The following is a 26,434-nucleotide window of genomic DNA, read 5'->3' on the forward strand; positions in this document are numbered from 1 at the left end:
CCTTCCCAGCTGGCTGGCCAGGCAGGTGACTCCTGCTCCCTGGGTGGGAGTGAGAAGGCTGTGGAGAGAGGCTAGGGGAGTCACTGCAGGCGAATGGGAGATCCTGGTCTCTGTGCCAAGAGGCCAGAGAAAAAGGGGGCTCCCCTACTCAATGACGTAAATGCATGCAGAGCGCAGTGCCCCACACAGAACTCCTTCCCGGCCAACCCTCCACCTCCCATCTTTCTGTCTGAAATAGCTCTCCCCCAAAACCTTCTGTGGTGGGCATAATCGACAGACCAACGTGCCACACAGACTATGGGGTAGCTTGGGTGTTTGTGACCCATTCATTCTTGAGTGTGTGTGATGCTCTGGTAATGTGCTAAAATACAGGCGGACAATGCTAAACCAGCCATCCCTGTGCACAGACAGTTCGCTGGCCAGTGAGAAAAGGCCAGAAGTGAGAGGGTCCCATTGCGACGAGGCAAGTGCTGCCAGAGCCTCAAGCACAGATTCTGGGTTCTGGAGTTGGACTATTTTGGTTCAGCTCCCAGCTCTGCCATTTCCTGACATTGCTTAACCTCTGTGGGTCTCAGTGTCCAGATCTGTCGAAGGTGGCTCATGGTAATACCTACCTCAAAGGGTTCTTGGGAGAATGACATGAGTTAATATGCATAAAGTATATTAAGTATGTATGTATGCCTGGCACATGGTAGGCACCATATCAGTGTCAACTATTTTTATTATAAGGCATAAAGGGACAAAAAGAGGGTCACCATCTCAGTCTTCCAGGGTTAGGGAAGGCTTCCAAAAGAGGGAGCATTGATCTAAACCAGGGTTTCTCAACCTCGGACATTTGGGACCAGATCATTCTGTGTTGGGGGCTGTCCTGTGCATTGTAGGCTGTTTAGCAGGATCCCTGGCCTCTGCTCACTAGATGCCAGTAGCATCCCTCCCAGCTGTGACAACCAAAAATGTCTCCAGACATTATCAAATGGCCCCAAGGGAGCAAAGTTGCCCCTTGTTGGGAACCACTGGTCTCCTAGGGAAGGAATGATGGACACGAGTAGAGAGGAGGAAGTAGGGGACATTATGAGCAAACGGGTAGTGGGGAGACAGTGACAACACTGAGCCTCCTTGGGAATGTAAGGTCCACGGCCCAGGGCAAAAAATGGATCTGTAGCAATGGGTCCTTCAGGGGACTTTTCATGGTACATGACATCACACTCCAGCCCCCTGTGGTTATCGCAAACTCAGCTGAACTATCTAGGGTGACTTCTCCCACTGAATCCCAGCCTCTGGCACGAGGCTGGGTGCATGGTAGAAGCCTACTGAGTATTTGGTGGCATGTGCGTGACCTCACATTTGTGACGTGGTCCCTGAGCTCACTCACCAGGTTTTCTCTAAACTTATCCTTTCATTACAAAAGCTCATTGGTGAGCATGACACCCAGACCCCTGTGCTCTGGCCCGTGGAGCACTTTACAGTGTGCTTTTACAGCAGTGGACTTCGATGCCAACAGTTTACCTTTTCCTAAACAATTGGTTTTTTTCTTTATAGACCCTGAATCATAGGCTGATCATGTTTCTCACTTTGCTCTGGTTGCTGGGAAGGTTAGAGACGTATTTATGGCTGTTTCAGGAAAGCACGCAAGATCTTTGGGCTTTAATTGCATTATTTTTGCCTGCATCCATTTTCTTGAATTCCTTTTTTATTCTTTGACCTGATCTATGGCTTAGTTATTTTTAATTTTATTATGTTATGTGTATTTCACAAGTCACTTTTAATCCTTTTTTGGAACAAGATAGGAAATTAATAAATTTTTTAAAAACAAACAGACGTTGGGTTCTTCGTGGGCTCTGTTTCAATGTCCAGCCCAGGACTGATGCCTCCCCAGCTCCTGACCTTCTTTGATCTGGCAAGTTGAGCCTAATTACCCAGATTTTTCCATAGGCCAGCGTGACTGCGATAGAGTGTAGGTTTCTCATTTGTGATCTCCATCATTTCCATGACAATGTGCAGCGTTATCGTAGGAACATAATTATGATTCCAGTCCAAGAAGAAGCAAAGAGAAAATGACACAAAGCTGTGGAATAGCGCAAAACTACAGAGAGATAAAGGAAAGGTCATTCTCTGTTCTCCGATAATAATATGGAGTCTCCTTGCGAACGTCGTGCCCGTGGCCCTGGGCGAAAAATGGATCTGCAGCAAGAAAAAGCCGTGCCCAGAGTTATTGCTCAAATTATGGTTCTCTTTGCATTTTGAATTTCCTCTTTAGAATTCATTCCGGTCTGCAAGTTTCTCTCCTAAAAATTCATGTTGCTCCTTCAAGGAGTTCTGATGGAATATTGAAGGAGATGCCCTTTGACATTTTAGCTGTGAATTGGGGGTGCAGAATTCACTGGTTATTAATGTAATGTTCCAATAGTCTGTCGACTATTAGAATACAAATTGAGCGTCTGTAGGAGGCATATTATAGCTGATTCCTGTGGTTTCTTTTTGAGCATCTAAACCCCTCTCTCCAGTGGCAAATACTTGAGAGCATGATCAGATGACTCTTTCAGTTCCAAGTGATAGAAACACGATGTTAAGTAGCTTAAGTCAAAAAGCACAGTCATTGCCCATGTGAATGTGAAGTCTGTAAATGTAATGTAAATGTAAATGCCCTGACTAGAGCCAACGCCTCCAACAGGGCCTCTCTCTGTAGTTAAGTCTCTGTCCTGCTCAATTCTCTATAGCTTCACTCTACAGATGGGTCTTATCCCCATTTGGGGCAGCAAGATCCCCAACAGCCTATTAGTCATAGCTTCTAGCCTACAGACCTAGAGGAAGACGTTTTTCTTTCACATCCACACACTGGTCTCAGGAACCCTCGAGGGGTCCTGATGAACCCACATTGGAGGTGTGTACACTTCCAGGTCCGCCCAGGTCATTTATTTGCTCATCTCGGTATCGAGGAGGAGGAGCGGGAATCATTGGGCAGCTCCAACAGGAACACCACCAAGGGTGAGGAGGGAGAATCCAAGGTGAATCATAAGTGGGAAGTGGAGGGCCTTGTGAGACCAGGCTTTCTACAACCAAATGATGCCTCTCGTAAATGCTTCTTGTAAAAACCACGTCATCATACAGGGCCAGTATCACCGTGATACCAAAACTACGTCATGACAACGGTAGGTAAGAAATTGGGGCTAGTGTCACTTGGAACGTTACATGCAAAACCCTAAATGAAATATTGGCCACCTGAATCCAGTAAGAATATATATATACACAAATACATATGTGTTTCTCTACCAGGTAAGGTTTAGTCTAGAAATGTAAAGAGAGTGTAATGTTTAAAAAAAAGCCAAAACCTCTGCACCCACTCTTGACGAAAACATTTAGCAGTCTAAAAAGCAACTTCCTTAACTGGATAAATGATAATTATCAAATATCTACAACAAACAGTTTACTTACTGTGAAACATTTTATTAAAGTCCAGAACAAGATAAAAACATCTGCCACCACCTCTTACAATCAACATTTTACTCAAGGCCTTGGATAGTGAAATAAGACAAGAAAAAGAAATAAAAGGCATAAGGATTGGAGGAATATAACCATGGCCAGTTTTTTGCAGAAGATACAATCATCTTCATTTAATAAGTAAACCCAGAGCATCAGTGGAAAAGGTATTAGAACTAATAACTGAGAATTCAGCCAAGTTTTTAGATTCAAGATAAACACACACTTTTACCCCAGCAACGATGAGTCAGTAAACCTATTTTTAAAAGATTATGTTCACAGCAGCATTAAAAACTATTAAAAATATCAGAATAAAAAAATATATATGCCAGACCTCTAAGGAACAAATTATAAAACATTACTGACAAACATAAAAGCAGACCAGGATAAATAGATATTTCGTGTTCATGGAAAGGTTGGAAATGTTCAATATTGTGAAAATGCTAATTCTCTTTAATTTGTAAATTCAGTATAATTCCAACAGAAGTCAAAGCAGAGTTTTCGAGAAACTAGAATTGTTGATTCTAAAATGTGCACGGAAGAGAAAAGGTCAGACAACACAAGTGGCTAGGACCATGTTGAAAGACAAGATTGAAGAGTGGCGTTTACTGCACGGGCTGTCGAGGCCGTTGGTTAGCTGCTCCAGTGTGTTAAGAACTTCCTTGTTTGATTTTCTCTCTGTGCTCACGTTGACACAGACATGTTAACCAGATGGGTCAACCTGGAACAGCTGTGTCTGCGAAAGGCCCATGTCCCCAGCCTGGGAGCCTACCTTGGGGGCTCCGGGCAAGTTTTATTTTTTAACTTCTTTGTTGACATCCAACTACTCCTGCAATGCATCAAGTGGAGCAGAGGTCACACGCCAGACTGAGCTGGGGCTTACCCTGAAACAGACATAAAGTCCAGCTGGTGGCCTCCAGGTGGCTCTGGACCACTCAGCAAGCTGCGGACCATCTCATTTCTGCCTCAGAGGTAGCCGTTCCACTGGACCTGAAGTGAAGCTGAAACAGGAGGGAAGAAGCCATTCCAGGTCACCACCCTTGGATCATCAGTGGCTAAGATGCTGGAAATGGAGGAATGGGAGGCGCTGTCCCCAAGACCTCACTTCCCCGAGTCCTGCAGTTCCAGCGCTCCAGGGTCATGCTGTCCTTCTGTCTGAGTCACAGTCGCTGTGCGTTCTGGACCTAATGCACCCTGGTCTGCAAAGACTCTCTCGACTCCTGCCACCCACCCCACCTGCTAGAGAGCTAGCTTCCTTCCTCCACGTGCCCCACTGCATCCCACAGAGACTCCTAGAGCCCCTGTGCCCCTGCGTGGCCTGTGACTGTTGACTTAGCTCTGCTCTCCCAGGGGACTGTGCTCTCCATCAGAGTGAGGATGTTTTCTTTGTCCCAGTTCCCCCAGCACACAGCCCAATGCCTGTTGCAGGGAACGTGCTCTGTAAGCATCTGGTAAGTTAATGGTTTGAGGGCGTGATAAATCTCCCCCTCCTCGTTACCTTGATTCTGAGCACGTGTAACCAGCAGGTGAGATAGAGGAGGAGAACAGTGACATCTGGGAGGATCCCAATCTCTGTAATATGGGGCTGGCAGGACTGGATGGCATTCAAGGTTCCTTCCAGCCCTGGAATTCCCCATCCTGTGAGCACATGGCTCTGTCGCCTCTCCTGTGACCGAATCTTGCATCAAGTTCCCGCCCTGGGGCTGCCCACTCAGGTTACAGAAACAGTATGAGTGTGTTACAGCAGCACCCCACAGTGTGTAGTGGTAAGAGTGCCGGGGAAAGTTGAGATCTGGGTCCTCGTCCACACCCTGCCATTGGCTCACTGAGTCCCCTCTTTCCTCTGAGCCTCAGTTTCCTCTTCCCCTTCGAATGAGAGGAACAGCCTGGCTGACCCAGGTCTAATATTTGAGGATCTGAGACACAGGTTGAAGCTTCCGAGATGACATTCTATCGTTCCGTGATTGTATCTCATCGTTCCCTTGTGTTCCCCGATTCTGTACGGAACGTGACAACATTTTGTGATGTTGTGATTCTACTTACAATTGTTTAACACCACTCTCAGATTCTATATCGTGGCTCTTCAGTCCTCAGGAAGCCTAAATGCATTTTTTTAAAAATAAATTCAGTACTGTGTCAGTTCTTTATTGCTGGGGGGAAAAAACACAAAAATCCCACAACGCCAAAACTTAGTGGCTCAAAACACAACCATTTTATTATCTGGTGTTGTGAGTTGACTGGGCTCGGCGGGGCAGTTCTTCTGCTCCGTGTGAGGTCCACTTGCTGCAGTGGAGTATCCGGATGCCCAAGGTGGCCCACTCCCAGGGCTGCAGTTGGCGCCGGCTGTCACTGGTTGCTCAGCTGCGGCTGTTGACCGGAGCACCTTGGGCTTCCTTCTCCTGGCCTCTCCGTGGAGCCTGGGCTCTGGCTGGCTTCCGAGAGGCATTTTAAGTAGAAAGTGCCAGTTCCCTTAAGTCCTGGGCTTGGACTGGCCAGAGCATCAGTGCATTCAAGAGTTGCAGAAAGAAGCTCGTGTGGGGAGTGACAGGCGTGTGGGGAATGGAGGAATTGTGGGGGAGGGGACACATCTTTGGAGACTGGCTTCTGCAAGTCTGAAACAAATCTAATTAAAGCATCTACTAAAAATGAAGTAACATGTTGGAGGCTAGTGTTGGTTAAGATGCCATTTGTCTGCCAGAGCCTGGGGACTAGCACTCTGTCAACAGTGCGCTGTGACCTAGGCAACATCAGTGCCTCTCTGCGCCTCCGTTTGCTCTTCTGTGAAATGGGGGCATTGGTCTTGGGGTGTTGGAGTCGTCTCCGTGCCTAACCTCCTCTGTCCCCCTGTGCCCCCAGGTACTCCTTCCAGGACGAGGAGGACATGTTCATGGTGGTGGACCTGCTGCTGGGAGGGGACCTGCGCTACCACCTGCAGCAGAACGTGCATTTCACCGAGGGGGCTGTGAAGCTGTACATCTGCGAGCTGGCCCTGGCCCTGGAGTATCTGCAGAGGTACCACATCATCCACAGGTAAGCAGGCCACTAGAGGCACACCTGGGGACGGTGCGTGCTGGGGGTGGGTGTGTGATGGGAGCAGTGTGCTGCGTGGGGAGAGCGCGTTCTCACCGAGGTCCTTTAGAAGTGGCCGGGCACGGAGGAAATAAACAGCAGAACAAGCTTATATCGCTTTTCCATTCTCTACAGACAGCCTACTCCGTGTACCCTGCTCTCTTGCTAAACCGCTGCATAGAGACAGGGCTGGTGGTTGCCCTTGGCTTCTCCATTCCAATGTGTCCTTGGGAGGCTGGACTCTTCTGTCACTCTTGTCTGGGGTTAGAAAGGTCACAGTGGCATTCATTGGGAGCGTGAGGGATTCTGCTCTCCTCCTTTCCGTACTCTGAAATCCACGCTGTGCACCATGGGGATTCCTTCCTCTTGGGAAGTTTCAGTGCTGGCTCTGGGCCTCGGATGCAGGCTCTGAGTTTCTGCTGCCTCCTCAGGGCCCTTGCTTCTCCCTGCCTGTGCACAGCACTGCCATGTCCAACTAGGTTAGTGGAGTGAGTTTGACTGCAGAGGCAGGGGCCCGGCAAGAAGCTTCGGAAAGCGATGGTGTCATTAATGAAGTCTTCTCACTGACTGCAGAGGAGGGTGCTGGCGTGAGCGGCTCCAGATTTGTTCTGCCATGGTCTCGCACTGTGCCTGGCTGATCTTCTTCTAAGTTACACAGTTTTGGAAGACTTGGGAAAGCCAAGGAGTCAAACTTCTAGGTAGAGATGGTAGATTAAGCACACACACCCCCTTACATTCTCTCCTTTCTAAAACCTCCATAAAATGACAATAAGGAATGTTTGAAAAATGATAAATCCACAAGGATGTGGAAAACTAAAGAGAAGACTATAGCAAAACATCGGAGGGGATTGGAAAGAAGATGCAGACTTAGGTACCAAATGACTCAGGATACCAGAAATTGGATTTTAAGTTGTCACTGGGAAGAACCAAGAACTGACAGGCACTAAAGAACCCCCCAAAGGCTCAGGGACTGACAGTAATCAGCATCTATGGGGGAGGGTAAAAAGAAGGCTAAAATAATAAAGTGGAGTGTTTGAAAGCCTTTTAAGAAATATTGAGAACCCCAGATCCGCTTACCCATTCTGAGTAACTGGATGGCTGCCCCTTCCTCACCCAAGCAGAAGACGGAAAGTTTGTCCCCTAGGAGAGTTCTGGACGGAAGGACATCAAGCCTGCTTGTGCTGGGATACTGTACTGAAAAGAGCAAGTCTGACTAGACATATCCATACCAGCTGCTGAAATAATGCAGCCTCCCCCCTCCCAGCCTGCTCGGAGAGTGGTGTCTCCAGGCCCTCATCCTCCAGGCGGGAAATCTGAGTGGTTTTAATGTGCATGTGACTGAGCCAAGAGGAAAGAGATTGTGACGGCCGAGGTTCCCCCTGACCCCTTGGAGTGTACTTCACAGTCAACAAGCCCCACTCATTTGCTGTAAGGTCCCAACTGGGTTAGTGACAACCAAGGTTTACCAGACATCCAGGGAAATCTTCCAACATGAACACTGAGATGCAAACAATCAAATGGCAAAAGAAGAAAAACTTGAAATAAACAGAGAGACTTTGCAAGGAGAAGAAACTATCAAGAACTATGATCAGTATTTTCAGAGGGGTAAAAAGATTTTTGCAATTGTAAAATAAGAAATACCATATTTATTTAAAATCCAGAGAACAAACATCAGAGCTCTTATTTAAAAATATGAAAGTAGAAATTAAAAACTCAAAAGATGTGTGGAAGGATGAAGTTGAGGATATCCCTTATATAGGAGAATAAAAACACAAATAGAAAGTATGAGAGCAAACAAGAAAATCAGAGGACCAGTACAGTCATTTCAACATCAGAAAGAGAGAGAGGAGAGAGAAAACATAGGGGAAGAAATCATCAATGAAATAATTTTTAAAAATCTCCTGGACTTGAAATACATGAGTTTCCAGACTGAAGGGCCTGCCAAGGCTGCTGTGCAATCGCTGGAAACAGACGGACATCAAAACAGACCTCAGATCCGATAAGCATCCACAGAAGAAGGCGAGTTCACAAAGGCTGAGTAATCAGGAGAGGTTTGGATTTGTCAAACCCTGGAAGGCAGTGGAGACATGCCAATCAATTGGATGTGTGGGTGTATGTTTTCACAAGTTCAAGGTCTCAAAAAATGTGCCTCTCATACAGCTTTTCTCAAGTAGCTGTTGGAAAATGAGAGGGACTCCACTAAAGTGAAGGAATAAATCAAGAAGGAGGGAGAAACAGAATACAGAAGGCTGGAGCTCCAGCAGAGGAGAGGCGCATGGGAAACCTCCAGGAGATGGAGAATGGGGTTCAAGGATGTCATGTGCCACAGGTGTAGACCGTGACCGGCTCTGATTGGAGGGACGAGAAGACCCTGGGAGGACCTCTTTAGGAGGAGCGAGCTGACGGAATTCCTGGTGCATCTGGCTGCCTTGAGAGGAGATTTATTTAGTAGGTAAGAAATCTGAAGTTGAACAGATGAAAAGATCAGGGAAAATGCCTCAGTAAATAAAAGACAATTCTTAGCTCCAAGGAATGAAAGTGCTGTACAGGACGTGGTCTGTGTGCGGTAGTTTACTACGTGAAACCTCTGTATGGCATCCTTAATCGTAACCACCTAAACCCTGAAAACTGATCTAACCAAAGATACAGTAATACTCCACTGGGGACACAGAGGATGGGAAGGATGAGCGTGTCTCCTGGGGGCTGGAGGGGAGGGAAGACTGCTCAATCCTCATCCTCCATAGTGGGAGCCCACAGAGAGCCTGAAACTGAAAAGTCAAGCAGGACTCCCATACGTCTGTCATTTAGTGATAAGGAGCTACCTAGCAAAATTATAACCCGAAAGGGATGAACGGATGGAGAGGGAGAAATGGAGGGGAAAGTGGTAGGGATTGTTGCCGTCTCGTAACACAACTGAAAGAACTATTTCTTTTGTTTGTGAGGAAGATTAGCCCTGAGCTAACATCCACCACCAATCCTCCTCTTTTTGCTGAGGAAGACTGGCCCTGAGCTAACATCCATGCCCATCTTCCTCTATTTATACGTGGGATGCCTGCCACAGCATGGCGTGCCAAGTGCTGCGTAGGTCTGTGCCCAGGATCCAAACCAGTGAACCCCGGGCTGCCAAAGCGGAGCATGTGAAGTTAACCACTACACTGCTGGGGCTGGCCCCCAGAGCTATTTCTTTCAATTATTTGCATGTATAATTTTGATACAAATAATAACATACACAACAAAATGAAAAAGAGGAAGAAGAGGAACAGGAGGAGAAGGAGGGAGAGGAAGGAGGGTAGTAGCCAGAGTAGCACTAGTAATAGTAGCAGCAGTGGCAAAAGCAGTAATAGTAGCAGCAATAGTCGAAGTAACAGTAGTAGCAGTAGTAATAGTAGAAGTAGCAGCAGCAGCAGTAGTAATAGCAGTAGTAGTGGTAATAGTAGCAGCAGTAGTAATAGCACCAATAGAATTAGCAGCCGTAGCAGTGGTAGTAATAGCAGCAGCAGCAATAATAGTAGTAGTAGTGGTAATAGTAGCAGCAGTAGTAATTGCAGCACCAATAGTAGTAGCAGCAGCAGTAGTGGTAGTAGTAGCAGCAGCAGTAGTAATGATAGTAGTAGTGGTAATAGTAGCAGCAGTAGTAATAATGGTAGTAGTGGTAATAGTAGCAGCAGCAGTAATTGCAGCACCAATAGTAGCAGCAGCAGTAGTAGTGGTAGTAATAGCAGCAGCAGTAGTAATTATAGTAGGCGTGGTAATAGTAGCAGCAGCAGTAATAATAGCAGTAGTAGTGGTATAGTAGCAGCAGTAGTAATAGCACCAATAGTAGTAGCAGCAGTAGTAGTGGTATAGTAGCAGCAGCAGTAGTAATAATGGCAGTAGTGGTAATAGTAGCAGCAGTAGTAATAGCAGCAGCCCTAGTAGCAGCAGTAGTAGACATAGCAGTAGTGTTGGTAACAGCAGTGGTAGGAGCTGTAGCAGTAGTAGCAGTGGCCCAGTAGCACAGGGATTGCTCCATGTGATGCACGGAGGATTTACTGAGGGCCCGCTGTTCACTCTCTCGGTCATTCGCTAGCTTTTGCACACAGGCCTCCTGGCTCTGGGCTCTGGGTCCGTGGCACGGTGCTGCATTTGTTAAGGAAGGTCACCCCAGGCTGGTGTAGCCTCTGCAGGCTGGCTGGGATTCTTTGAAGGTGTGGAAGAGAGCGCACTCCTTACCGGGCTGTTATTCGACTGTCATTCATGAACGATCACAGCCATTCCCACACGCTGTGCCATAGACCATCTGTCTGCCTCGTTCCCCCAGACCCTGAGTCGTCATGTGGACGTTGGCGAGATGGATGCCAACTTCCCACAGCGCAGCCAGGGATGGACCAGGCAGAAAATTGAACTGTCGCCTAAGAGCATGGCAGCCGCAACTATTTCATTATATTTCAGCAAATGTTTTTAAGTCGCTCTGTGTGGGGTCATCTGCCCTCGGATTCCAGGCCTAACTTGGAGAAAAGGAGCTATCCAACAATTTAGGGAAATTTTCTAAAGTCCACTAGGTAAATGGAATTACCTTACCATTTCTAAAGTGATAGGCTTGGCAGAGATGTGAGTCAGTCTTTTTTCCTCCCATATGGTTCAATAAATCCCTTTCTCAGTGTGTGTGTGTGTACAGACTTGAAATTATGCGTGTCTACACAGTGTGCATAGGGCTATAGGATAATGCTGTGCAGTGTTTGCATTAACTCAACAGCTGAATTTATAAATCTCCCACCGCATATGTGCCAGACACTTTGATGCCGTATTTTATACAGACAGAGGGATGTTGTAACCACACTTGAAAGTGGTGGAATCATTCCACGAATGCAAGCCTGGGTTGGGTTGCCAAGGATTTTTATCTTCCGTCTTGGTGGATTTGGGTAAGTTACTTAACTCCAACTACTTAACTTCTGGACCTCCGTTTCCTAATCTGTAGAATGGGCCTGATGACACCTCACTCACTGGGCTTTTATGCAAATTCCATGAGAAAAGGTTCATAAAGGATTTAATGGTGCCTGGCCTCTTTTAGGTACCTCATTCCTCTTTCCTTCCTCTGGGAGAACTGTCTTTGAAACCAGGTGTTTAATCTTTGTTATATACACAGTGGTGACAAATCTCCATCCTTTGAGATCTGTAGAGAATAAAAGGTATTTTAGAGTATAACCCAGGGAGTTTGAAAGTGCCCAAGCAGGGAAATATCACTGTGGGTTCAAAATAAATCATTGTTTTAAAACAATTAGAAGATTTACTTTTTAGAGCATTCAAGTCGGCCCTTCCTTCTTTCAACAACCCCCTGGGCCAAGCCGTGTGCCAGCCCCTGAGAAGAAAATGATGCTAGGGCACTGTGTCTGCACCTGAGCAGCCTTCCCCAGTGGAAGAGGCAGCTGTTCGAGGGGCCAAATTATTGCAGTCCTGACGAGGACCCATGACAGGGCACCATACAGCAGCCTGCGGGAGCTCCGAGGAGGGCATCCAGCCCAGACTGAGCTGGGGGGCATGGGGCAGGAGGCACAGAGGCGGCCAGGAAGGCTTCCTCTGGGACACATATCTGTGATTTGTAGGGCAAGTAGGAATTAGCCCAGGGCAGAGGAATGCAGGAGACACTAGGCAGAAGGGCTGGACTTGAGAGGCCTGGGCGGGTGTAGCCTGCACTGGCCAGGCTGGCAGGGAGCACGTGCTGAGGGCCGTGCTGGTGTCATTCCCACCTGTTGATGGGTTGGAGCTTGGGAGTGACGTGGTGGTCCAATTGGTAATGGAGAATGACCCTTCTGAAGGTCCTGAAGGCTCCTCCCAAGAGGGTGCTTCAGCCAGGGCGGGGTTACTGGACTCAGCATCAGAAGGGGCGAGTCATGCAAAATCGAATGAATGGCAGCAATGACAATGAATCAAGCTGATTAAACTCTTATGTGTCAGCACTACTTTAAACTATGTATCTACATACGTCCATACACATGTGTATGTGTTTACATGTGTGTACAGATATAAGCACATGTGTATATACATAGACAAACACACACAAATATCATCTGGCAGCACTAAAATGAGCTAGGTACTATAGCTAGCTCCATTTTGCAAAGAAATTGGGTGATTTTTCCCCTGGCACACAGCTGGCAGGTCGTGGAACCAGACTTCAAACCAATACCCTCTGACCCCAGATCCTGGGCTGATGGCCAGCCAGCTGTACTGGTGCCTACTGTTCGAGTTACACTGAACTGTCGACAGAGTGTTTGTGTGAGTGGGTGTGCCTGCCACATAAACATAAAAATAAGCACATCTGGATCTCCTCGACTCCTCACAGCCGTCCTCCAGGACGGCTCTGTCCCGGCAGTGTGCGTGGAGCAACCGAGGCTTCTGGTGGTGAAGCCCCTGGCCCGAGGTCACCCTACTAGTAAGCGGTGGAATTGGGGCTCTAAGTTGGAGTGTGATTTGTAGTCGAAGGCTCTCTCTGCCACACCTTGCTGCCTCCCCAGACACAAAAAAAAAGCGAAGGTTATTTCCTGGCCAAACTAGCGTCCTGTGCAGCTAACCCACAGACAGAGCCAGAATGGGGACCAGAGCCCTGTCTTCAGAGGGTGTCCCTGACCACCTTTTATCTAAGCTGGGTTCCCACTCCATTTCCCACCCTGTTCTCTCCCAGAGCCCTTTGTCTACTTCCTTCCTCGCACGTCATCCCAGTTGGTGGTGACTGAGTCATGGATTATTGTTTCTAGGGAGCTAGGGAATAAAGCTACCTGTCTGTATAGTCTCTGAGGGCAGGTATCTTTTCTACCTGGCTCATCTTGGTACCTTCAACACCTGACTCCCTGCCTGGCACAGAGTCAGTGCTCCATAGTTATTGACTGAATCAGTGAACAACTCATGAACAAAGGAAGGAAAGGCAGGCCTTCTTGAAATGACTTGAAATACAGGTTCACATTCAGTAAGTCAATATCCATATCCTTGTACTGCTTTCTCTAGCTTTTCTGCCCAAATATCCCTTGATATCGGAGGAGCCAGCCTCTTAAAAGTTTCTGCTGGGGCCCAGCATAGCCTGCCACAGCATGATATTGCCTTGAAATCTCATGTTTGATGTTAAAAATTTCCCAAAGTTTTGCATTCCACTCCATTATGTAGTCATGATTCTTCAGATACATAAAGTAATGCTTTAAACTACCTTTCATCAAAAAATAAATGAAATGAACAATACAGGCTTCTCGGAGTCTCCTTGGTCAGTGGTGGATGCTGTTGCATTGCGTCTGTCAATTTGGGGAAAATGAGTTGATTTGAAGAGAGCTCATGGCTCCGGTGAGGTTCAGGGCACCAATAATTCTCTCTTTTCCCTTACTTTTGTGAATCCAATCCAGTCACAGAAATATGAGCCTGTAGACGGCAACCATTTGTCCACGGTTTGGAACAGAGCAGTGATCTAAATGCTAATCAAGGTGGGTTTGGGGCAACATGTTCAAACTTCTTTTGGAGAACATTTTCACCGGTGGGGTTACTTCTATCAACCTGTGATCTAAAAAGTGCCTGAAACACCGAGAGCAGTGTCTTTTCCTCCCTTGGGAAAATCTCTCTGAAGTTCGATGACCTACAGTACGCTTTAATTTGCTTCCAGCCCTAAATTTGTGTCACATGTAGATTAACTCACAGTCTCAAAGGTTTTTGGTCTCAATGATCCCTCGATTCATCAGACGCACAATCTTCCTGCCCAAGGCAGGAATCTTATCAGGTCTAGGTCAAGAAACATCCACAGCTGTGCCTCGGAGGTGTCGATTAAAAGTATTCAAACAGAGAAAGTATCTGCTTAATGAGCCCAATTTTTGTGGATCCCTCTTTTTTATTAAAGCTAATTATAAATTTTATTTGAGGGTTTTTGTTGTTGTTTTTTTTTTTTGTAACTTTGTCAGAAGTCTTTTTTTTTCTTTTTTATCTTTGGGAACAATAGTACTTTATACACAAGCATCTTTCTTTAGTTAAACTAGCATTACATAGGCAGCAGAGCAAGCTTTCAAAGTCACTTCCCATTTCTCTACAAATTGTGTAAAAGATAAGTATACAAATGCTAATCTTTATAAAGTTTATCATTTTTTGTCACAGTATTGAATACACTGAGAAAATAAAGAAGTTAACCTTTTTTTTTTTTTTGCTATGGCATATAGGGTTAAGGCCATATCTTATTTTTGTGAATTGAAAATATATGTACATGTTACAAAGTTCAAAAGATGAGAAAGAACGTGAGAAGTAAGTGTCAATGTTCCCATTATTTAGCATTTTCACTGGTTTAGAGCACACGCGTCAAACTTCCTCTTTAAATTCACCATTTATGCTCCCCGCAGACAATTTAATTTAAAAATGTTAACTTGTAAGAAGGTAAACGAAGCACGTGCGGAGCACGCACGCACATGCGCACGAGATCCTTGACATCTTGGAGGGTTGGGTGGGAATGAGGCACGAAGCGGAGCGCAAACGGGGACAGGACGTGGCGCTGCTGCGTCCGCGTTTGTGCGGCTGGAATGTAAACGCGGTGCGCGGGCCCCGTGTTTGGAGCGGGTAATTGGAAGTTACAGGACAAAACCAGCTTGCCTGGAAGATGCTGCGCCGGTGGTGGTGGCCGGCGTTCCCGAGCTCTCTGCCTGTGCCGCCTCTGTTTCACGTGCTCTGCAGGCTGGCCTCACCTCGTCCCAGCAGCTGAGGGGCGCCCTATTCTCAGCCCCATTTTACAGGTGACACCACTCTGTCTCGTGGACAGAAAAAAACTTGCCCCGGAGCAGACAGTAAGTCACCGCCCCAAGTCACCAAGCTCTTACCGTCTCTATACCGATAGTTCGTGGGCATCCAGTTCTCCAATCATTCTCGCACAGCTAATCTGTCCGTTACCCACGCTTTCCTGAAGAAAAGTCATTGACTAACTCATGGAAAAGTGACATGCTTTTGCTTTTGCTTGTGCACGCAAATAAAACTGTATTTTAAGTGGCACTATTCGACCCTCCGCCCTCCCTGCCTCCCTTGTCATTCCCAGACCAGCTGCATGTTATCCTGTGGGGGCAGCACCGGTCTCCAGTTGGGGTTTCTTGAACTGATGGGGATAGCATTTGTGTCCTTAGTTTGAAAGGCTTGTGTTTATGGTTTTTAATTTTTTTTTTTGTAAATAGACCCACTCCCTTACCCTTGTGCCTCCTGAATTCTGGAAAGATAAACTGTCTTACCTCCTGATAATTCAGCAAAATTGCCTGTGCGTCCTTCCCAGGAAACTGCTTGCGGAGTGAGGCTGGGGTGGTGGTTTTCACTGGCCAATACCAGTTAACTGGGAAGTCAAGTGTGTCTAAGCTGTGGGGATAGGGACTGTGCTATGTGGATAAATAGGGCCAATCTGCTAATCCCATGTCCTCTCTGGCCAAGGCTTGTCACTCATATAATGGCAGTGTAAGTGGAAGAAGGGAAGAGTCCAGATTTTCCTAACCAGTGGCTTTAGTGGCTTTAGTTGGGTCTTGGGCAGCCGCCTGCCCTCTCAGGCTCCCTATTTGGGTCCCATGTGATGAGCAGTGGAATTTGTAAACAAACAAATCAAACCTCTGACCTCAGCCCCCTAAGCAATGAGACACAAGGAATGAGATTGTGAAGAGGAGAAACGCAGACTCTGTACTTGACGGGAGGGGGAGGGGTCAAGGGCACCCCCTGTGTGTGGGCAGGCTCCTGGACCACCCCTCACTGCTGTGAGGGGAAGTGCTGAGGGTTCTCACGTGGTCCAGCTGCAGAAGGCCTTGGGTGGGTCCATTACCTCTCTGACTGAGCTTACTTCTCTATTAACAAGAGGAGTAGTCTCCTCCCGCAGCTGGGGCCTCGGCTACCACAGAAGTGTCCACCAAGTGCAGCTCATTTGTCTCAGGGTGCAGAGAGCAGGAAAGCACAGTGGATTCAGCCAGGTCAGAGCCTGACTTGCATGCTGTGAGCTCAGGCTTGTCATTACATAATCGCTCTGAGGCTCTGGTTTGTTTTCTGTAAACAAAAATATGGAAAAATGCCCCCACCAAAGATGTCCACATCCTACTGGCCAGACCCTGTGAATAGATCTTTTTACATGGCAAAGGGGAATTACAGATGCAGATGGGTGAAGGATGCTCATCTGCTGCCCTCAAGATGGGGAGGACCATCCTGGATTGTGCAGGTGGCCCAGGGTAGTCAGAAGGCTCTTTACAAGTGGAAGGGCAGGCTCGAGGTCAGAGGGACACAATGTGAGAAGGACTCAACCCTCAACCCACCATTTCTGAGCTTGATGGTGGGGAAGGGGCCATGAGCCAAGAAATGCAGGTGGCTTCTAGAAGCTAGACAAAGGAAGGAAACACATTCTTCCCACGAGCCTCCAGAAGGAGCAGCCTGCCGACAGCCGGACTTTCCTTTGGACTCCTGCCCTCCAGAACCATAAGATAATACATTTTGTCATTTTAAGCCACTGAGTTTGTGGTGATTTGTTACAGCAGCCACAGGAAGCTAAGACTCTACTTCACAGGGGTGTTGAAAGAAGAAACTGAAATAATGTTTGTTACATATTTAAACTTAGTACCTAGTGAGTGGTCAATAAATGTGAGCTTCTGTGACAAAGATTACATCACCATCCATCATCATTATTATTATTATATTTGAAGGCCTTATGTATAAGCCTGACTCATGCCCATCTCTCCAGACTCATCTCTTGTGTCCTCTTCCTCTGGCTCCGCCCACAGACCGCTGTAGTCCACTTGCCCCAGAATCCTTGCTTTTCTCCCAAGTTCATGCTGTCTTCCACCTCTTTTCTTCCTTTGCACGACCATCTCTCTTTACGAAATGCTTTCAGGGGCCAGCCCTGTGGCTGAGTGGTTAAGTTCGTGTGCTCCGCTTCGGCAGCCCAGGGCTTCGCCGATTTGGATCCTGGGCGCACACATGGCACCGCTCGTCGGGCCATGCTGGGGCAGCATCCCACGTGCCACAACTAGAAGGACCCACAACTAAAAATACACAACTATGTACCGGGGGACTTTGGGGATAAAAAGAAAAAATAAAATCTTAAAAAAAAAAAAAAGAAAGAAATGCTTTCGCTTTCCCTATCCACCTGGTTAACCTTTTCCCATCGGTCAGAACTCTCAGTGGGATTCTGGAGGATGTAGGGCAGAGTTCCTGAGCTTCAACACCATTGACATTTTGGACCAGATAACTCTCTGTAATGGGGGCAGTCCTGTGCACTGTAGGAGGAGTAGCTGAGTCCCTGGCCTCTCCCCACTAGATGCCTGGAGCACTCCCTCTCTTGCTCTGCCAAGTTGTGACAACCAAAAATGTCTCCAGACGTTGTCAGATGTGGCCTGGAGGGCAACATGGCCCTGGGTTGAGAATCATTGCCCTGGGGGATATCTGAAGCCTGCCCCAAACCACAGCTGTGCAAACTCAGCTTCCCCAGGGAATGCAACCCTAGAGAAACCGGAGTACCACTTTACTAGTCGCTGGCCTTGGGCCCCAAACCTCAATCCAGACATTGCTAGGAGCAGGGCCGGATGCCATGGAGCATCATCTCGCTGAACTAGTTAGGACTCAGCGCCTTCAAACTGGAGGCCAGGTGGCCGCATCTCATCCAGAGTGCCCAGAGATGCCACAGAGAGAGGCGGGCAGTAGGGATGGCTGGACCCGTGGAAGTGCTAAACAGACTCACACCCCGAGTGAGCCGGGACGGGCTACCTCCCTGGGCAGGGCTGCGGTGTGGGAGAAGGTAGATCAGGGAGGAGAGGGTGAGCAGGGCTGCAGGACAGCTTTGTCTCTGACTGCAGGGAAGGGAGAAGCAGGCAGAGGAGCCACCCCTCTGCACTCACCTGTCCCCACCAGCGTGACGGGCCCACAGAAAAGATTCCCGATTCACACCCTGGAGTGGTCTGAGAAGTGAGGGAAGAGGCATGTAAGGGGTTAGTGTTGAGAGTTTTCTACATCATTGCATTCATTTCCTGTGGTTACTGCCACAAAGTGCCACCAACTTGGTGGCTTAAAATAACAGGAATGTATTCTCTCATATTCTGAGACCAGAAGTCTGAAGTCAGGGTGTCAGCAGGGCCATGTTCTCTCTGAGGGCTCCAGGGGAGGGTCCTTCCTTGTCCTCTGGTAGCTTCTCCTGGTGGCTCCTGGCATTCCTTGGCTTGTAGCAGCGTAACTCCAACCTCTGCCTCCATCTTCACGTGGCCTTGTCGTCCCTGCATCTCCATGGCTCGAATCTCCCTCTCCTTTCTCTGATAAGGATCCCAGTCACCGGCTTTAGGGCCGGCCTTAAACCCAGGATGATCTCATCTTGAGATGCTTAATTTAATTACATCTCCAAAGACCTGTTTCCAAATAAGGTCACGTTCACAGATACCGGAGTTAGGACTCAGACGTATGTTTGGGGGGCTCCAGTGCAACCCACTGCAGTCACGTGCCAGCTCCGGTGTGAGGACTCCCACCTGTTCCAAGGGTTGTTGGGTGCTTCCTCCTTTGGGCGTCCATGTGAGCTCTGTCCCACTTCAGTGAGCAATTCCCTCTGCTAATTGTGTCCAGGAGACCTCCCAAGCTGTGAGCTCCTCCAGAAGGTGCTTTCAGAATTACCGATTTCCTGGTTACCTATTATAGGTCCTGGCACGTAGTAGGTATTTATGAATGTTTGTGCCTTACGTGAATGATTGAGGCCCAAGGAACTGAAAGGATTCACCCAGTAGTGAGTTCTTTGTGTCCTGGCAGGCTCTGAAGTAAACCAAGTCTCAGGTTCACGCTCATTCAGTTAGTAAGCATTTAATTGGCAGAAATCCTGATACATAAATACGTGGTCCCTTTCTTCAAAACCCAGGTGCTTCCTAAGTATGCACTGAGCCCCTACTGTGCGCCTTACCCTTGGCTCACAGGTGGCCTAAGGAGACAGACGAGTTGTGACTGTCTCGGCTGTTGTGGGAAGTGCTTGGTCAGACCTTGTTCAAAGTGCTGCGGAACCCGGAGGATCCAGGATAAAATTGGGCTTCAACCATCAGCCAGGTTTGGGAGAGCTGATGGCAGCTAGGTTGGGCTTTGCTTATTGGGGGAAGGGGGTATTTCTTAAGAGAAAGCATTCTAGAAAGATATTCTCTGGGCAGTCTGAATGTATATCTGCTGGTGGCAGTAGAAATTGTTACAGTTCTTTTGGAAAGATACTTAGCAATAAGAATCAAGTACTTTTTAAATAATCATACACTTTGACCCACTGGTTTCCCTTCGTGGAATGTATTGTAAGGCTCCAGTCTGACCTGAATAAGAAGCTCTAAGTGTGAGGCTATTTATTTTAGCATTGCTTATGACAACCAATAATTGTGAAATAACCTAAAGGAAAGAAATCGGCTTGGTAAACTGTATACCTCCTTTTAAGAGACTTGAGACTATGAAACACTCATATTTATAACACTTACTATGGAAACCCTGCAATATTAAATGGGGTTGTTTTTATGATCTTGGGAGAAAATTATAGCTTATAAAATTGCATGGCTATGTAAAGAAATGCCTGCTTGTTAAACAAAAAGGACTCAGAAGAAGTTTCTCGACGCACTGGGGCTGAAGGGAGAGTGTGTGTCATTTCCCTTCCCTTCTTTCTTCCATTTTGAAATTTTCTTTCATGAGCGTGTCATTCTTTTAATGAAGAAAATCAAAGCATAAGTAACTTTCTCCCTAAAGGGAAGATGTTCATCAAACATGGACTTTATTTTTTGTTAGTTTTTATTTTTTAGAATAGTAATGTTTTATTTCTGTATACATTAATAACCGTATGTATATTTGAATATACAATTCAGTATTTTTTATAGAAATTAGTGTATTTTTAATACTGATTAAAACTATCTCATATTTTCCCTATATGTATTTTTTCTAGAGTCTTGTTGAAAACTGCCCAATTAGGGGAGGGCAGCATCTTAGAAAAGCAAATATATTTGATAAAAATTCACAGCTATAGAAATCACTTTAACATCACCCTGAATTTTGGCACTTGACACCTGCACTTGGCTCTATCCTGTCTCAAGTCTGTCAAACGTGAGCTTGAGATTGGACTGCCTGGGTTGGAATCCTGACAGCACCTTTTAAAGCAGCTGTGAGAGCTCAGCCAAGTTCATCTCCTCATGTCTCAGTCTTGTCATCTTTAAAATGGGCTTATGTGAGAATGGAATGAGATGATCCAGGTAGAATGCATAGGACAGTGCCTGCCTAGCAGATACTAAGCCTTCAGTGAGATCCATACTAGAATAATAATTAATAAATATCGAGTAAAACTGATATGACCTATTTTTGTATCCTAAATATCCTCCCAACCCCCGTCTATTGCCACTGTGCCAAAATAAACTGCCCATTCTCATTGAATTAAAGAGGGAACACTCCAGCAGCCCTTCTTCATGACCCTGTGGGGCTGGGGTCAGAGCAAGGAGAAAGAAATTTTCAGACAGAAAAAAAATTGAAGACATGCAGAAGTGTCATTTAGGATGGAAATTTCAGTTCAATTTCCAAGTAACTTCGTTATTTCTAGGCACAGAGCTTACTTTCCCTCTTGTTATGAGCCAGCATTTTGAGAATTTATGTCTTTGTGATGATAGAAAAGTGAAGTCCAAGAGAATCCAATTTATTCCCTAAAGGGATTGTCCCATCTTCTGGGTATAAATTGCTCCTGCAATTTGGTAGAGAGTGTTTATGTTAGATAATAAATTTTAGAAGTAAGGACCTGAGTCTCAACGTCAAAGAAACTGGAATGAAATCCGGGAGCAGAATATGAAAGCAGAAAACAAATCTCTGAAAGGATCCAATAAATTAGAGGCTGTTTTACAGAGGATGTTCAAAAGCAAGCCGCCGAACGCAGTGTCCGGAAATCGGGTCAGCGTTTTTGGAAATGCCAGCAGGCGGTGAGACCATGAGGGCTTCGGCAGCTTTTTTCCCTCACTCTTCTCTGCAGCTCTGAATCTCTTCCCCAAGGAGAATCCTTCACTCATTCATCCAGTCGTTCAAGAGAAATAGTGGAGAAGGTTCAAAGCTTGGGCGTTCAGGACAGAGATATTAAGACAACAAACCTCTAGCTTCAAGAAGCCTCAATTGTGGGAGGGGGGCATTGGTTATTAGTAATCGTAGTCACCATATTTTGGCTCTAACCGTGATGTGCCAGGATATATGTATCTATACATATAGACATACAGGCACACACAGTTGCAAATACGTCGATCTATCTTACTACAATTCAGTGGGTCCCCACCCTTCTTACAGTGAGGAAAATAGAGGGCTAGGAAGGATATGCATCATGAGAGAGGTGGGGGCCCAATGCTCTGAGAGTTCCGAGAAGTCAGAGATCACACACACAGACTTCATGCCTGCCTGGGCTCGAGGAGGAGCTGGGCTTTGAAGTCTGAATAGCATTGTAACAGGTATAGATCGTGGAGAACATTTTTCCAGGAGGCAGAATTGACACAAGAGAGGGGTTGGCTTATTTCAAGTCTTCCTGTGCAGGACCTTGAGCACAAGGCTATTAAATGTGGGCTTTGTCTTGTGACAGTTGCCACAAGGATTGTTCAAATAATTACTTAAAGTCAGATGGGGGTTGAGATAAGGAAAGAAGAGAGGAAGATGGTGGAGATGTTGCATATTTACAAGTCAGTGATGCCTGCTGTGGCACTCTGCATTGTTTCCCTTGGGCTGGACCTGACAACCTGTGCAGTCTTCACAGGTATTCATTCATTCATTCATTCATTTGTTCATTCATTCGTTTGTCCATCCCTCCATGCATGCATACAGACACCCATCCGTGCATGCATTTGTGCATGCATCCACTCATGTGGATTACCAGGTACCTACATCCTGTCAGGCTAAGGATGCAGCGTTGTTCAACTAATCAAGTTTCTGCCTTCTTGGTACAGTATGTTCTAGTGGAGGGAGGCAGACAACAAACAAACAAATGCATACATAATATGTCAGAGGATGATAAGTGCTGTCAAATTCTATGGAAAAATAGGGAGGACCACAGGTGGGGGTCTGCCTTCTTCCTGCTCTACGGAGAGCAGTCAGAGAAAGACCTCTCTGATCCAGGACATGTGAGCAGAGAGCTGGAGGAAGTGAGGGGTGAGACGTGTCAATCTCAGGCAACCTTTCCGGGCAGAAGCACTGAGACCCTGAGATCGGAGTGTGCTGGACGTGTCTCAGGAACTGCGAGGAGACCAGCATGATTGGAGCACTGTGAGCAATAGGCGAGTGGTGGAGGGGAAGTGGCTGGGGGAAGAGGTGAGATGGAGAGAAATAGGGATTTATCAGCTTCAACTTTTACTCTGAGAGAGTGGAAAGCTATTGCTGGGTTTTGAGCAGAGGACTGTCGAGATTTGATGGATGCTTTCAATAGAGGTGCACGCTGGCTGCTTTTTACAGGATCGTTCTGTCTGCTGTGTGGAAGATGGGCCACAGCAGGAGGAGGGGAGCAGCCGCCCCTCCCTACAGAAGAAGCGAAGGCAGGGCTCTTGCTGGAGATCAGAGACACTCTGATCAAAGCCCGGATAACCTACCCTAACACCTCTTTTGGCCAAACCAACCACAGTTCAGTTACCCAGAAAGAGAGACTCAAAGAACACTTGTCCATTTGACAAATTCCGGTATGAGCCACCTGAACCAATGCTACATTCTAGGGTGACAGAATTGGGGCAGAATCTTGCCTGTCTTCAAAGAAGTCCATGCCCAGTGTGAGGAAGATCAGATATGCTCACAAATTACAGTATTACAAGGCAGAGAGCTCCGTGTGCTTCAAGAGAGGAAAACCCTGTGTTGGGCAATGTCACTGCGGCCTGCCTGGGTGCCAGGTGAGATCAGACAACTCTGTGCACTAGGGGGAGTGTGGCTCTGCTGTGAGGGGCTGGCTGTTCTGATAATTGGAGCTGTTGTGTGGGGGAGGGCATAACTCATGGCGTCATGAAATGTGCAGGCGCTCAGGTCTGTCGGGCAGCCATTAACTAGGTAGCTTTCTGGCTGACAGAGGATGCAGCTGGAAAGCTGCGCTCGAGTTGCTGGTGTTTTTATGAAAGTGTGGTAAAGTGCGCCTAACATAAAATTTACCATCTCAACCTTTTTAATTCTACAGTTCAGGAATGTACACAGTAACTAACTACCTTCCCACTGTTGTACGACCAATCTCCAGAACTTTCTCTTCTTCCTAAACAGAAACTCCGTACATACCCATGGAACAACAACTCCCCATTCCTCCCTCCCCCAGCCCCTGGCACCCACCACTCTCCTTTCTGTCTCCATGAATCTGATGACTCTAGGGACCTCATATAATTGGAATCATAGAATATTTGTCCTTTTGTGATTGACTTATTTCACTTGTCTTAATGCCCTCAAGATTCATCTATGTTGTAGCATGTGTCAGAATTTTCTTCTTTTTAAGACTGAATAATATTCCATTGGAAGGATAGACCATGTTTTCCTTATCCATTCATAAGTTTATGGACATCTAGAGTGCTTGCACCTTTTGGCTATTGTGAATAATGCTGCTATGAACAATTCTTTCCAGTATATAATTAGAAGTGTGATTGCTAGATCGTACGGTAATTCTGTTTTTAATTTTCTGAGAAACCACCTGGGCTAGAGTTTCATAACGAAGAGCTTCAACTGCTGGACTAAAAAGTTCAAACTTTATTCTGTAGACCACGGGGAGATGAATAGTGTACTCTAGGAAGATACGTGTAGCAGCCACACACTGTGGGCATTCTAAGAGAGATTGAGGTCAGGGCAGCCAATTAGGAGATGGCTACAAATGTTAATGTCATGTGATACTTATGTAAAAGGAAACATTGAAATCAGTATTTCAGTTTGGAGAAGACTAACCGTTAGAATTAATCTCTAGTACTTGCACTAATTGAGATTGCTTCCTTTTCACCACCAAGGGGAGGCGCTTGCAAATTCTAAATGTTTTGATGCAGAAGCCAAATTTTTCTCTGCAATAGTAAACAATCTCTCTTTTCATATGAGACATTTCATCACCATCAACATATATAGAGCACTGTCTTGTTTTTTGAAAAAGCATTAAAAATTGTATATTGCAGGAGGAACTCTCCTTAGTGCTGAAAGTAGAATTTTTACGTGTATTCCTTGACTTCAGGTGGGAATTGCAGACACGAAGGCACAAACAAATCATAGACAGCCAACTAAGCCCCAGGAATCGAATGAATAAAAATAAGCCCTTGTGCATTCATGACCTATTTGCAAATTGACAGGTGCTATCGTCTTGGGAACCACCTCCCAACTCTCCTCTCTCTTATTCCCCTGTCCATTGAAGTTCAAAATCCTCCTGTTCACCTCGCTGCCTCCATCCATCACTATCCCTCACGTGGACTAACTCCTTGGCCTTTGCTTATAGGCCAGGGTGCGGGCAGAAAACGGAAACAACCCTGAGTATTTCAAACAGAGGGGAACTGAGTGCAGAGAATCAGTGACACGGATGTATTTCTTCTGTACTGAGGAGCAAACGGGGGATGGGGCAGCATGGAGATGAGCAGCAGCAGGAAGCTGCTGCATTCCCTGCAGCTGGAGGAACACAGGGGGTGGGGAGTGGGGAGGATGCTGTCACGGAGCCCTGGAGCCAGGTCCCTGCAGTGGAGCTGAACCCTCAGGCCGCCTGCTCAGTGAGAACAGGAGCTGGGCAGTACCACAGAGGCAGGGACTGTGTGATAGAAGCTGGAACAATAACACGGAGGAGATGCAGCCCTGCCAGCGGCACTCCCCAAAAATACCCTGGCTTCTCCCCAACTCCCACTCTCCAGCCTTCCACCATAGGGCAGATCCACCTGGGCACAAAAGACAAGGTTGCCTGGGAAATGGGACCCTGTGATATAGAAAAGAACAGGAAATGGATCTGACCACCAACAGGCACATGACCAGCACAACCTCCTTTGGCCTTCAATCAATCCAGCCTCCACACTGCCTGGGCAATTTCTCTAGAACATTGTTGTTCTGATGTCACTTCCAACTCCAGTGTTGTCTCCTCCATGATGGCTACCATGACTTCAGAGAGAAGCACATTGGAGCTCCATGCTTCATCCTCTCTCCTACCAGACTATCTCGTAAAGACATCCAATGTCACAAAGACTATCCCTGTAGTCTTTAATTTGTGTATTTCTCCCACTCACTTTCTGTCTCTACAGCTTGGACCCATGTTCTCATCATCAGCGTATCTCCAATGCCTAACACAGTGCCTGACTATCAAAAATGTTTAATGGAGGAGCATGGAATGCCTGTAATACAAGGATACACCTTTTATATAAATACCTCTTTTACATAAACATTTTGATAGTTTGAATTTTAACTTTAGAGAATCTTGTACTATTTCATATAATTCATGCAACAATTCCTTAGCTTGGGCTATATTTTATGATTCCACTCATTTTATAGACAGAGGAAATGGAGGTTCAGAGAGAGGCTATGACTTGGCAAGGCCACAGGGTTGGCCAGGGTTGGGAGCAGGTCCTGCCACTGCTGTGTGGCTTGGAGTCCAGGGCCTTGGTGACGTGCATGCCGGGGGTTCTGGGCAGACTTTGTGCATCTAAGGTGAACTGCAGCCTTGGTGCCAGCTCTGTGGCCTTGGCTCAGTTCTATGCCCGGCGTTGCCACTTTCAGAAGTTATAAGGATTGTCAAAGGTTCAAGCTAAGGCGAGGACAGAATGAGTTCAAGGCTATGAAGAAGAGATCATCCAGAGCACAGCTGCTCTAACCAGCCCAGGAATTAGATGTGGAACAATGCACTCGGCCAGCTTCCCTCGTGACTGTTCATTTCCTTTATTAATTGATGTTCTTTCTAATTGTGACACGCATCCTGTTACCTGTGGGGCTTTTGCTGTATGAGATGTTCCTTTGAAGTGTTTGCTCCATT

General features: G+C 46.7%; 1 protein-coding gene across 2 annotated transcripts in view; it reads left to right on the forward strand.

The window, feature by feature from the left end:
* STK32B (serine/threonine kinase 32B) overlaps positions 1-26,434 on the forward strand; it is a 337,777-nt gene that overhangs the window by 209,953 nt on the left and 101,390 nt on the right. For both annotated transcript variants that reach the window (XM_046656895.1, XM_046656896.1), the window contains exon 4: positions 6,334-6,507. In XM_046656895.1, the coding sequence (XP_046512851.1) occupies positions 6,334-6,507 (174 nt within the window). The remainder of the gene's footprint in view (positions 1-6,333; positions 6,508-26,434) is intronic.

The sequence above is a fragment of the Equus quagga genome, chromosome 3 (genome assembly GCF_021613505.1).
Source record: "Equus quagga isolate Etosha38 chromosome 3, UCLA_HA_Equagga_1.0, whole genome shotgun sequence".
Taxonomy (NCBI): Eukaryota; Metazoa; Chordata; class Mammalia; order Perissodactyla; family Equidae; genus Equus; species Equus quagga.